Source organism: Coloeus monedula, assembly GCF_965178545.1.
Source record: "Coloeus monedula genome assembly, chromosome: 14".
Taxonomy (NCBI): Eukaryota; Metazoa; Chordata; class Aves; order Passeriformes; family Corvidae; genus Coloeus; species Coloeus monedula.
In genome coordinates, this window is record NC_138794.1 from 3,535,004 (window position 1) to 3,548,984 (window position 13,981).

The 13,981-nt window shown below is 43.4% G+C and overlaps 1 protein-coding gene across 3 annotated transcripts in view; it reads right to left on the reverse strand.

Moving 5' to 3' along the window:
* Positions 1-13,981, reverse strand: part of HOMER2 (homer scaffold protein 2) — a 60,620-nt gene that overhangs the window by 20,576 nt on the left and 26,063 nt on the right. For all 3 annotated transcript variants that reach the window (XM_082290777.1, XM_082290779.1, XM_082290778.1), the window contains exon 3: positions 933-1,064. In XM_082290777.1, the coding sequence (XP_082146903.1) occupies positions 933-1,064 (132 nt within the window). The remainder of the gene's footprint in view (positions 1-932; positions 1,065-13,981) is intronic.

Sequence of the window (13,981 nt, forward strand, 5' to 3'; positions counted from 1 at the left end):
TTGCCCCAGGAGTGAAGACTATGCATAGGTGAAATGAGCAGTCCTGTACACCTGAGGAAGCATCATAAAACATACCCATCTCCAGCAACTCATTTTTAAACGAGCTTTGCACATCATGCACATCACCCCTGAAGAACAGAGTAATGCCATGGCACTTTTATGGGCATCCCAAGTCCAAAAATAATTTAACACATGAAAAGCAAAATACCTTCTACCTTTAAGAAGCACTTGCAAAAACGCAATTCTCTAGAAATTGTGCAAAGTTAGTAAGACAGACTTACTAAAATAAATTCCTATAACAACTTGCTTGATAGGGAAGTCCTTCTAGTGCAGTGCTCTGCCTTTGCTGCTTTAGACATCACAAGAAACACCTTGCTCTCCTGATCCTTTCCTTATCAAAGCACAGGAAAGGACAGCACCATGAGAGGCTGTGGCATGCCCAAGGACACTGTGCTGAGGTCACTTACGAAGCCCAGTGCCAAGCAGCCAATGCTTCAGGAGTCAAGTATGTGTTAGATAAGCAGGGCTTTTTACTACATGAACAATCACCTCAGCTGCTCAATAAGCACTTGTCAAGACCACTGCTCCAATGACAGAGGAGTATTTTCAGGTGCTGGTTATTCAGAACAAGAGGCTGCTCCAGACTTCACAAGCCTGTTAATGTACCCAGTCCCTGATCCAGGGAAGTGTTTCATTAATACCAAACTCATGGTGAGGGGTCTGCTGTTAATGCAGAGGCACCAGCCCTCCCTGGCTACTCATGCCTTGCCCCCAGCAGCACTCACTGCCACCCACAGACAGTGGGCAATTCCAGGAGATGGGCGACTTGCCCTGCTGAAGAGGACCTGCACAAACACACAGGCTGGAGAAGTGCAAGTCTGCATGAACAAGAAGCAAGGCAGCCTTTGCAGCAACCCAGTGAGCTCGGTTACCTTGGTCAGCTGCTGCTCAGAGGGGAAGCCCAGCCCGAACACGGTGTTGGCTCTGCTGTCTGCCCACTGCCCGAACTTCTGCGACGTTTTGGTGAAGGTCATGTTGGGGGTGATGGTGCTGTTTATGATCACCTGGTCGCAGACAGAGCAAAAAAGAATTAAAACGCAGAAGTCGCATCGGAAATGCATATCCTAGCAACGGTATCATCCAAAGCAATTAGCAGTCTAAATTGGGAAATTGCTGTGTTCAGAAGATTTTTTTTTTTCCCCCCAAAAACAAAACAGGTTTTTTTCTTGTCTTAGTTCTTGCAGGAGTTCTGATGTTTTGTCTTGTTTTTCAAAGTACCATCACAGCCCTGCAGTTAAACACGGCTGCAGGAACGTCACTGAACTCAAAGCAGGGTCAGGAGCTACAGAACTACCCTGGCAGAAATGCAGATGCAAAATCCTCTTTTTTTTTTGCACTAGGAAGCCACACAGCCACTGCTCCAAGAGGCTCCTGCCTGAGGCCTCCAAGCAGAGCATCCATCAGTAACACCTGAACTCAGACCTGACGGGCAGAAAGAGACATTTCTGCATTTTTCCATTTGTCCTCAGGCCTCCACAAGTAGGATGCCAGAGACATATACCAGAAGTTAAAAAAACCAAAACAGACAACAAAAAACAAGGCAAGGAGAAGCTGATAGCTTACTAGCGAGTTTAACTTGGGAGGGTGGTGAAGTGCCTCACCAGCGATGCACATGCAGTATCAAATTTGGGCCTCAGAACAAATGCTTTGCCCCTTTACACATGTTAACTAACATCTGCTTCATCACCAGTAACCCTGAAAGCAACAGTGGTTCTTTTAAGTTAAGAAATAGCCAACAAGAGGAAGGCTGGTGGATGAAGTCTCTAAGGAACTTAGTGGAACAAATACAAAATATAATCTTGCTAAAAGGAATGAGGCATATGTGAGATCATTATCAAAAATCTTAACTTTATTTTCAAGATGCTTCATTATATGAGTCTAGCGACTTCTTCCCCTGGAAATTAATTCATGTACAATGTTCTTTCTGCTAGGAGAATACAAGCTTTCTTTAGTAATGTGTACCATCATTTCCAAAATGCAAATTATGCAGTAATTAAGCCCAATCTGTGGGACAGTTTAATTAACATGATCAGGAAGTATCTTGGCAACTTCATTTACTATGTATTCCAAGCAGTTTTTTCCTAAGCTATCATTCACATTTAGCAAAAAGTGTGAATTAAATTTACCAGAGGAAGATCCTTACTTGCTTCCATCCCCTCCCTGACTCCAGACCTCTGTGCTGACGCTGTCATTTGCTTTCTTAAAGATTACTCAACGTATTTCCCTATTTTTGCATCGTCACTTTCAAATAAACCTACGATTTTCTGCCATTCCCCACCACTGGAAATTTCACCAGAAGGACCAAGACAGAGGAGAGCCAGGTGAGCGGTACCCCTGAAACTGCCCTTTGAAAAGGGGAAAAAACAGGGCAAGGGGCAGAGGTGATCCTGCAACCAGCACAGGCCAACACAGAAGCTGTGGCTGCTCCACCTCTGGAGTGCTCAAGGCCAGGCTGGATGGGGCTCTGAGCAAACTGGTCTGGTGGAAGTGTCCCTGCCCATGGCAGGCACCTGAGAACTGGGTGATCTTTGAGGTCTCCTCCAACCCAAACCTCTCCGTGGTTCTGTTCTCAGGGTCAACAGCTCTTCTTGAGTGGCTGGTGCACAGGCAGAGGTGTGAGCAAAGCTGCCCTGATGTGTTCTCCTCCAGCTAAGTCGTGCAATAGAAACAGCCAACATAAAATCTAAGTGTCATTTCAGTAATGTAAATTAGAAGAAAATCAGAGATTTTATGTAGGGGTTTGACAACACAAAGGGATTATGATAACACAAGGATTGCATGGTACAGAGAGTCAAAAGAACAGGAGGAAAAGCTACCAAAACCCCCAAAATCAGGGTGCTTTCCAGAAACATTAAAGCAAGTGCTATATGTCTATTTCTGTTTAAAAAGTCTTACATCAGACAGATGAACCACTTACAAATGTCTAGTGTCTCAAGTTACAGAATTTATTTTAAGAACTATGAAATTCCCAGAAATTCCAAGTGATGAAAGTATTATTTCAGTCCTGCTGTGCCTATCAACTTAGACATCTGGGGGGAAAATACAATAAAATGACCAGTTTGATTGAAAGGCAAAAGCTTCACTCACTGAGAGCTGACCCTCAGAAGAATAAAATTCCTCCATACCTCCTACAATAATCACTGAGAAAATACAAACATATAAAAAACCCACACTAAAGTTATCTTTTACAACACAGTTCAATATTATCAGATGTGATAAAAGGAATAATGACGGCTGCAAACTGTAAACCAAGGAACACTTTATTGAGCAATGAAATGCATTACACTAGCTGAGCACCTTAGAAGTTAATTTTTTTCTATGGCCAGTGAATCCAAGGAAAGGTTGTGGTGAGCACACACCTCCCAGAAACTGACAATTCATCTGTTAAATTTATAACAAGCTGCTATTAGTGAAACTGCCTGGAAGCCAGCTCTACCTTTCCCTTTAAATTCTCCTCTGTCAGTCAGGCACTTCAGAAATGCTCATTCCTAGAGAGAAGTGAAAACCTAAGTAGAAGCTTAGGAGATTAAATCAGAGTTTCTGTGAGTTCAGAGGAGGTGGATGCTGAGGGTACATTGTGCTTGTTCACCAGCTCTTCCTGCCCATCCTCACCCCATCTGCCTGTACACTCACTTCCCATCTGGCCATCATTTCAGAGCAGTGGCACTCCACTGGCATGGGAACAACCACACTGGCTGTGTTTAAGAGAAAGAAAGGGTGCTATGATTTCAAAGAACAATGAAAACTGAGGCTTGCAGGTGTTCCTGCCAGGTAAGCCAGCTTATCCCCACTCCCGAGGCTGGCTCACCCTGGGCTACGTGAGACCAGAAGGAGAGTGCTCCCCACCACTCCTCCATCCTCTGGGCAGATGGTCTCAGCTGGGCAGGAGGCAGGGGGAAACATCTGTGACCACCACAACAGGAAAGGTCAAATAAACTGGGAAATTTTTCATCTTTTTTTTTTTTTTTTTTTTTTTGGTGAAAATATGAACCAGACTTTCCAAATTTCAAAAGAAGGAGAGAAGGAAAAGGGCACTATTTTGCTGCAGGCAGGATGAGCCCCCGGGCTCTTTTCCATGCCTACCTGCAATCCAGCATGATAATTCTATGAGAAAAGGCCGCTCATCAATTCAAATACTCTGCATTTGCTCCTCATTTGTATAATACACACACAGTGCAGTTCCAACTGCATCATAAAATGGAATAAACTTGTGGACTTTCATCCAGGATAATGGATTCAGAAGACAAACTACTCTCTAATCAAATGCAATCAATCCCTGAAGTGGTTAAAGAGTTCTCCCTAAAGACAAAGGCAAAGAGAAGCATAATGTAATAAGCACTTTACAGAATAATAAACCCATTCATCATACTCGGTTGTCTACATGTGGTTAAAAAATCCCAGCCTTTGCGCTCACCTACAAGCGCATGTATCAGATGGAAAACATTCCTGATACACCTGCATGAGCCAAACAAAATCTCACACTCATTTCCCTTCCTTTGGGAGAAAATCAAACCTGAGAGATCTAAATTCTTGTCTGAAGATGACACAGAAGTATGTTCAGAGCACAAGGTAGCGCTACATCACCCAGAAATGACTCCAGACGTTTAGCAACACACTGGGCACATTCATCAGATAAAAGTGAATGCAAACGAGCTAGTGTAGAGCAGAACATTCACCGGCTGAAACACACCCATCCTGCTACCTTCCCACGGAGAGAAGCTGCCACATAAATCGAGAAGGAGGAGGTCACAACACGACCTGAGTGCGCAGAAGGAGAAAAACGCACTGGCAGCTCCTGCTGCCTGCGAGGCACGAGCAGAGCCCACAAATGCACTTCTGCTTCTTTTCGGGGGACACTCCCAGCGTTCAAGGGGCTCCACTCCCGCACACCCCGCACCACAACAGTGCACGGAAGGGGAAAAGCCGATGTGGCTCCTGGAAATGCATCCTCCCAAGCTGCTGCCTCGTTAGCACGAGGAGAACGGGCACGCTGGCAGCTGGAGCAGCACACGGGCTTGGCCAGCTCGGCTCCCAGCGCTCGCCCTGAGCCAGGCTCGGCTTGCCAGGTTCACAGGAGGGAAAAGCAGAGAGGAGAGCGAGCTCAGCTCCAAGGGGAGGAGAGGAGAGACTGCTGAGTGCATTTGGCAGAGCCACTGGCACAGCCCCGAGGAGGAGGAGGATGAACACACCGGCAGGAATCTGCCAGGACACTCACCCAGCCCTGCCTAAGAAAAGACTGGAATAACAGCTATGAAGTAGTTAATAAATGCATTGGCCAATATATTTTGGAACTGTGTTAAATTAAATCAGAAAAGGACACCTTATTCTGGGACAAGAGTGCCAGATTAGGAATTATTCTGGAATTTCCCCTTTAAATTCACATCACCTGTTACTCCGAAATAACCACACCTCTAGAAAAGCCCCAAGGCTCCAAGCCATAGGATCTACTCCTTAAGACTATATTAAAATCTCCCCATTTCATTTTCACACCTCTGAATATGAGCTTCCAGTTTGCAGCCCTTGTGAAATTTAATTTCCTCAACCCACCAGGCTGCTAATCTTCAGCAAAGATGTATCCCAGTCTAAAAACAGAATTGCAGAAGGAAAGAAGCTGCTAATCCTCTGGCCATAGCTATCACAGGCTCAGCAGGTTCTTCCAGCTCATCAAGTCGACATGAATCAGAATGGGCTTGTGAGACAGGATGTGAAGATGAGGAGTCAGAGGTGAATTTACAGAGAAATTCTTCCTTTATCCCTGTCCAAACCAAACCACTACAATCCCAAATGTTCAGCAACACTTTTGTGGAATCAGCTCACCTACATTTCCATGATCTGTATTACCCTTTGCACTATCTACCATCCTTCCTACCTCTGCTTCTAGACAGGATGTAACATCTTTTCACCAGTATGTCACTGGTGATAAACTGCTCATCTCATTTCCAGTCCTGGACAGCACACACACACACACACACACACACACACATTGTTAATCAGGGCAGAGGTAATAAAGGGAAAAAAGAGTGTCCTTTCCTGAGGCCACCAAACGGAGTAAAGCTAGGGAAGCACAAAGACACACAAAATAGCAATGGTGCTTGTTCTAGCTTTGCTGCACCTGCTGCACCTGACACGCACATGGCACTTTCCCTGGGACAGGCTGAGGGTATGGAACAACTAGATTGGGAGCTCTCTAAGTGTACACTAAGAAAAGCACGGGGTTTCTCCACCTTGCTCTTCCTCCTGCTGCACTCCCCCACTGGTGCAGGATGGGGGAACAGAGCACAGGGCAGGCAACAGCCGGCAGGAGCCACTACCAGGCTCTCGCTCTGGTTACCCTTCATTTATCCCTACGGTGCAGTGAGCCTGGCCTGCTGCTGCTGCTGCTGCTTTTCAGGAATTTCTGTTCTACACACTTAAACCAGGACAGCAGCTATTTCACCCATCACTGGACTCCAAAAGCTTCCAGGTATTTCTGCAGGAGGCGGGAGTGGAAGGGGAACCGCAGCGGTTCCTGCGAAGAGGGAGATGCCAGGATACCCTGCAAGGCACACAGGACTTGCTGCAACCCTTGGCATTTACCTCCCAACCTGAGCTCCCTCTGCACAGAGGAGACTCTCCTTGTATGGGTGAAGTCTCACATGATGTGCTGCTGCTGCTTGCTTTATGGGGAAAAGGGCCATTTCCACAGATGCACATAGTGCTTTTTTTCTCTTAAATTGTCTTGCATCCCCAGGATAATTCCATGAATGATGAGGTTCATTTTTAACAGCAGAAGCCAACAAATAAAAAAAAAAAACCCATACGATTCTTGTCCTTCATAAAAAGAGATGCAAAAATAGCCCCCCCCCCCCCAAAAGACTAATAACTGTTTTTCCTCTGAAAAAATACCTCTGTTGTAAAGCCCTCACTAAGAACCTGTCTAAATGCAACAAAAGTGGGTTCATGATTGTGTGAATTCTATTAAGTAAATCTCCTGCTACACCTACTCCATTGCTCTCTTTTTCTTCCCAAGGTAATTAACATCTCTGCAGAGTTGGCTTCCCACCTCCTCCACCCAGTCTAAATCTCTAAAATCTCCTATTTTTGCTTTGACATCTGACTAGAATTTTTTTTCCTTTTAGGCACAGCACACACATCCACCCACCCACACGATTCAAAGCACCAGCAGCTGTTTCATGAAGAAAATCTACAGCAAGGGTTTTCAAACCCTCTGGAACAAATTGTTACCCAGGAATTTCATGCAACAATTTACAAAATATATAAATCAAGATGCTTGTGTGTTATTTTCATATGAGAAGTAAGATTCCTAATTTATCACAGAAAGGGAGAAGGATACAGTGGAGACTCTGTTTTTTTCCTAGTGACTAATACTGGGTTGAGGGAGAAGGCTGCTTTAACAACAATTAGAAAAAAAATTATAAAACTTCCCATAGACATATCGTATTTACTTTTTGGGAAATTTATTAAAAGCATACCATCTTCATGTAGAGCATAACCACATCCCTAAATTAATTATTGAAGCACCGCTAATTTTCTGCGTTCTTCAAGGTTACAACAACAGCCTCACTGGAGGCTGAAGGTCCCTCTTGAAAGGCAGGAATGGCACAATCATGCAGCATCGCTGAAGACTCCTCTACTCTTTATCAGCCTACACACCCTGGGAGTGGTCAGCAACAGGATAGCTTAGTTCCTCTCCAAAATCTGGAAAAACTGTCCCTCGGCACGAGCAATGGCCATGAAGGACAGGTACATTATTTTTAGGAGGTAACAGCATGTCCAGGTTTCTTTGCAGAGACATCCCATGGTTTCATCAACCCCTCTGCCATGTCCAGGTCCCCCACATCACACTTGAGTCTGGTGATCAGAAACCATTCTGGGTGGGGAGTTACTGAAACACTTGTTTTGACAGAGCTTTTCTGAGTAATTTTAGAGGGGTTTTAAAAAGGAAAAATCTACCCAGACCAAAGTTTCCCTACTTGCTGGTAAGTGGTGCAGCAAGAAATCCTTAGCATGGATTTTTATCTTTTCTTTTTTAGTGAGTAACAAATTTCATTTCTGGAAAGGTTCTTGCAATCTCCTGGATTCAGCTGTGTGTGGTCTTTCCAGAGCCAGTGACACACACACACACAACACACATACAAGCAGAAAAATGAGCCAGATAGGAGCAAACAGTGGCAGATATGTTTCTGCTCTTCTGTCAAGGATACAGCTGTTGACAGCGCTCTGGTATGTTTTCTCCTAAGCTTACTAACCAGCTTCTGAAGGATTTACTTCCAGAAATAATCCAGGAAATGAACAGAGGATTTTTCACATTTCAAAGTTAATAACTTGGAAAGAGATTAATATAGAAATGTTTAAGTGATATGAGTTCTACAGCTCTAGACTTTGAATTTTTTCTACACCAGAACACAACCTCAGCAGATGATCATGATTTCTGGTTGATTCAATATCAAGTGACCCACCAAATTTCCAGGCATTTACTTTGCTCCTTTTCTCAGCTTTTGACAAGCTCTCTTTTTCACCTGGAGACCTAAGTCTTTTTCTGTGCAAACACTTTTAACTTTTCCTTCTATTCTTGGCTCATCTCCACCAGTATTAGCAGTTCTGAAATTCCTATTGCAGTTAAGCCCTAACCATTTTTCTCTCATCCTCTGAATACTCAAAGACCTGTTCACACAAGTGCACCCAATATAACCAGCTCTACCTTTCTAAACCTGTTTTAGCAACTGTTGACAATTCTCCTGCAGACACAACTCCAGGCAATATACCATCCTCCCAGTTATTAAATCCTGCACCTCCCCTCAGCCTGAATTTCTGAATACCTAATATCATCTTAGGCAAATAAAGGATGATGCAAGTGAATAGTCTCATCCTTGGCTGACAGCTCTGCTTCTCCTTTATGCTGTATTTCTCCCTCACCAAATTCCAAAGAAAACGTTCTCAAGTTATCTGAATGTTTAGAGAGAAACCAAAACTCAAGCAACTTTAATCAAGCCAAGTACACCCCTAGCACAGACACCACAAATATTTTAAGATCATCAGATCTTAAAATTCCTTAATTTCATTCACTCTTATTCAAAGACGTCTTTGAGAGGAATATGAAGTCCTGGTCTGTGGAGAAGGATCCAGCACACACCTCAGTGTGCCCACCCCAGACACTGATCCTTGGGGTAAAATGTCCATTTCCTTTCCTGTTTGAGCCTGTCCTGCTCCAACTACCCCTAACCCCAACACTCACATTTCTCTTTGATACTGCACAGGACCCCTTTGGAGCATTACACCTGGGGCACACCTCACACCTTTGAGGTGCCCGACCCAGCACCCCATGCAGACCCTCCTGCCTTGCACCCCAGCACTGCCCCTCAGCCTGCCCCAGAGAAGCAACCCCTGCCTAGGAGACACCAGCATCACTCACTGATGGCAATTTCTCCTTAAATTGAGAGTTCTCTCTGAATCATTCTAAGTGATACTAAAAAACCTGGAAGTAGCATCACCACAACTCTAACACCTTTAAATGAAATCAGGGAATAGCTATTAAAAATATTAATTATTTACTGCAAGTTGTTTCACTGTCTGAGTGAAAGACAGGTTCCACCTTAGGTTAGGCTGGTGGGCTTTGATTCAGGCCAGGACAGATGTTCTGCTCTCAATCTGATGATCATCATACAAAACAAAGGAGAACTCTACAAAAGAAGCAGCTGCATCTCAGAGAGCAGCTCGATGCAGTTTCATTAGTTACAGCTACAACAAGGCCAAAAGGCATCACAAAAAAGCAGCCTTGAGGCTCTTCAAGCATCTTTTACAAAGTCTTTTGTTTAGTACTACTGGTATTAGAACATGTCTCCAGCAGACAAGCATCATTCTCCAGCTGGGAGATCTGAACCAGGACAAGTGCAAAAGATGAGACTGATAAAATGACACCAAATTATTTGAAAGGCTTTAGTATGGATTAACAGTCTGTACACACTAATACTATTGTAGTTGTTCTGTCTCAACAGTAAAGTATTTATCTATTCTATTCTTACATATTGCATTATCTATTTGGGATGGTCCTGTGCAGAGCCAAGAGTTAAAATCGATGAGCCTTGTGGGTCCTTTCCAACACAGGGTATTTTGTGATTCTGTGATTACATAACATATATAGGAAATCATAAACCCACAATTAATGTTTTTACTTCATAGCCATCTCAGTGGCATAAAAGCAATGAGGTGTTTATTGTAACACACACACAAACTATGCACGCTGGAAGACAGGACTATGCATTAAAATTATATTTTACACCATATTTTGTATCCCAAAAGATGCAGTATAATTTTTATATGGGGCATTAATTAGTTCCATTTGTTGACTCTGGTATCATCTACAGTGCTAACAGCCATGTTGAAATTAGCCCCAATAGTTCATTAAATAACACACTACGATAAAGAGGAGATGAAGGCCATCAAATATGCTTAAATTTCTGTACTACAGTGATCAGCCAGACCAGCTTCTATAAAAGAAGGTTTTCTTTTATAACATATGAAGGTTTCTTTCGTGGACAGGTACGGACAAGAAGGCACAAATACTGGATCAGTGAAATCAGACCTTCAGAGGTCAAAACCTGGACTCCTCTGCACTGGTTTGCCCTAATGCAGTGTCACCTTTAAGCTGGATGTGGCTTCTGGGCACGGTGTGACAGGCTGCCTTTTGAGGAAAGGTCATCAGAGCATCACATGCTGCCTGTAGATGAAAGGTCCTTTCCATGTTGGTTCTCAGTGTCAGACATTTAAGTAATACTAAGCTCATACTCCCCCCCCTCCATCCACCTTTTATGGCTGCCACACTTTCTGGGACCACCTGAAAAGATTTCCCACCCAGCCTGGAAGAAAACTGCACAGAGGGCAAAAACAGCATGGCAGAAGAAGTTTTAGAAATAAAAGGAATATCTGCCTCAAGTTACCCATTGGTGAAAAAAAAAGCTTTGAGAAGACGGAATAAGAAGTATTTTCTTTTAATTTAATCATGTTTTTACTAGCAGGGACTCTCTGGAAAACATAGTCCTGCCAGGGCTGCAGTCAGCAAAATAATCTTCAGGGTTAGGAGTGGGGCCTCTTGGCATTTGGGCAGGCAAAGGGCAGCTGGCTGGGACCCCAGCAGCACCACGCTCCTCTGGGATACAGCGCCCAGCACTCCTGACAAGCAAGGGCCAGAAATAAAACTAGGGCATGCAAAACTAGAATTCAAAGAATCTCCCTCTCTTTGACAAAACACACAAATACCCTCACCCACACCTTTCAAAATTGTAGCACTTAATTCAGGATTTATCTATACACATTAAAAGAAAAGCCAACGCACCATTTTGTAAGGTCACTTTTTGTGTACTTTTACATCCCTTTATCTTTGGCTACCCAAGGCTGTAAAACATCCTCTGTGCTTTCACTACAGAACTATTAAACCTGAAAAATTAGGTAGTTAAAAAACTCAGGTATTTATGAAAAGGCAGGCATTTAAAAAATCAAACACCCTACACCTCTGCACCTAATTCATCGGGTGCGGGGTCCGGTGAGCACACACTGACACTCTGAATGCCAAGTGAGAAGCCAATATTTTGATTGTTGCTGCCACACATCATCACAAATCACACCCATGAGGTCCTAGAGGCAGAGTTAAATGCTGCCACACCAACGCAGACCCCTGGGGAGGTACACACTGCCAGAAGCCTTTTATAATTCAGTGCCAAAAATTTTGTAATATATAAATTACTCGGTAGGTTTTTTCCTGAGAAAGAGTTGCTATTGGTTTAATGGCTGAATTTACGTCAATGGAAGAAAAAAAAAAGAATGAAAATATCTAGCCAGATGAAGGAATTTCATCTGTGCTACCATACCCTGCAATTGTTTTCCTTTGAAAAAAAAGATTCTCCAATCTAAGAGTCACCTTTTGGCAAAATACTCTAGGATATTTTTAACAACTATGCCTTAAAATAATTCCTTTTCCATGGGCAAAGAAAAAGATCTGTTTTGAGCCTCTGAACACATCACTGGAGAACTCAATTTCCTTTTGTGTGCTGAGGACACCTGCCTCCAGTCGTGACAACAAGAGAAGCCTGGTCATAAAGAGGTGGGCAGCAAAATTAAATTAGGTAGCAATTAGGACTAGTACAGGAACTGAGAGAGCCAGGAATACATCAAGTATCAGCAGATTTACATATCACCCCTTCTTACCTCCCTAAATATCTGCTGCCACAGGCTGCTGGGGCTGTGTCCCTGCCAGCTTCATTGTCCTCTGTAAATCACACCGTCCCCTGCATAGATGCCACTTGATCAAACAGCTTCATCACACCATATAATGTACTGTATTCACTTTGGGGAGCACTCTGTGAATACTGATTGGCAAAATTTGGCCCATATTCTTATTCTTACTAATTGCAATTTACTTCAGAAACAGACCCACTGATTCTGCTTTCCCAGCACAGCAATTTTTTCTGTTTCTCTCTTCAATACTTTCACACACTTATACCCGACTTAGCTTCTGATCTCCAATATCCAAGGTAATTATCAGGTCATAAACTCTTAAATGAACTAGTAACTAACTGGGAACGAGTGTCAGCCTCAGAAGCACAGTTCTTATTTTTGTATCATGCATTTACCACGATTACTCTTGCAATGTAGTCATCTTTTAAACCCTGATTTTAGTTCTTTTCTAGTCATGTTTAAGCATCTCTCAGAGACAACTGGGGACTGGCATCTGTGCTGACTCGTGCTGTGTCACTTTTCTTTGCTGCTGCCAACTCAGTATGTCTCACTATGCACTTTATTGCTGGCTATTAATTTTTAAGCTAGCTTTATGTTCCTTATTAACAGCTCATTTTTGAAAAGAGAAAATTGATGATGTTGCAATCATAAGTTCTGTAGAAATACAACATGAACATCTGAAAAGAGGGCAGAGGCTTGTCTCTGAGGGATTATATTCCCAATTCCTTTCCCTCTTCTCTGTACTGTTTGGATAACACGTATTTTCAGTTCATAAAAAAAAACCAGACCCACCAACCAGGGTACTACCATGCATTATTCCTGAGGATGACAGAGGCTACTGGTCTGCATAATTTTCACACTGCCAAACTTTTTCTTGCCTCCAAAAGGCAGGCCAATGTAGGTCACTTTCCATGAGGAGCCCTGTGTGTGGTTTTCCCCACACACCGCACACCAACTGGACACTTACAAATTCATGTTCTCCCTGCATCATCACCGTGTTTTGTCTGTTTTCAACAGGGCTGACTTCTGTCCACGACACTGGGCACTCTCACACGGTGAAGTCTCTTGGCTGCCTCATTAACTCTGAATCAGTGTGTGCCCTTGCATTTTACTGTATCATTTCCTCTGGCATTCATTATGCTGCAGTTAGCCTCTGGCTAGAAACTTCTTAAAACATGATGGAATTACTTGCTTGACAACATACAAGTCAATTATAATGTAATTAAAAGATATACTGATCTATTCCCTTGTTTGGTCATGGTATCTTGGTTAGGATCACCCAGCACATTCTCATATGGTATCTGTGAAATCTTCTGCTATAAATTGTAAGCTCCTGTCCACAGCACCTGTTTCTCTGTGAAAGACGCAGGAATTTAAAGAGCTGTTGTCTTCAGCTTTGCAAACACGAGGAATTAAAGTGGTACAAGCTGGTTTGAATCTAAGGTCTCTTCTCTGCAGGGCTTCATTTGCCGGGCATTTTAATGGGTTTATCTGTCATTGGGATGGGAGGATTTGGAAGGAATCTGGCACCTGCAGGTGTATGCTCTCTCCTGGCTGACCTGCACATTGGACTCTGGGTTTTCAGCATAAGATTCCTGCATACCCCTCTGCAAGGGAAGAGTTAAGCTCCTGCTTCCTATCTCTACCCTGCTCTCTATCTATTCCCTTTTTCTCACCACCTCCATATGTA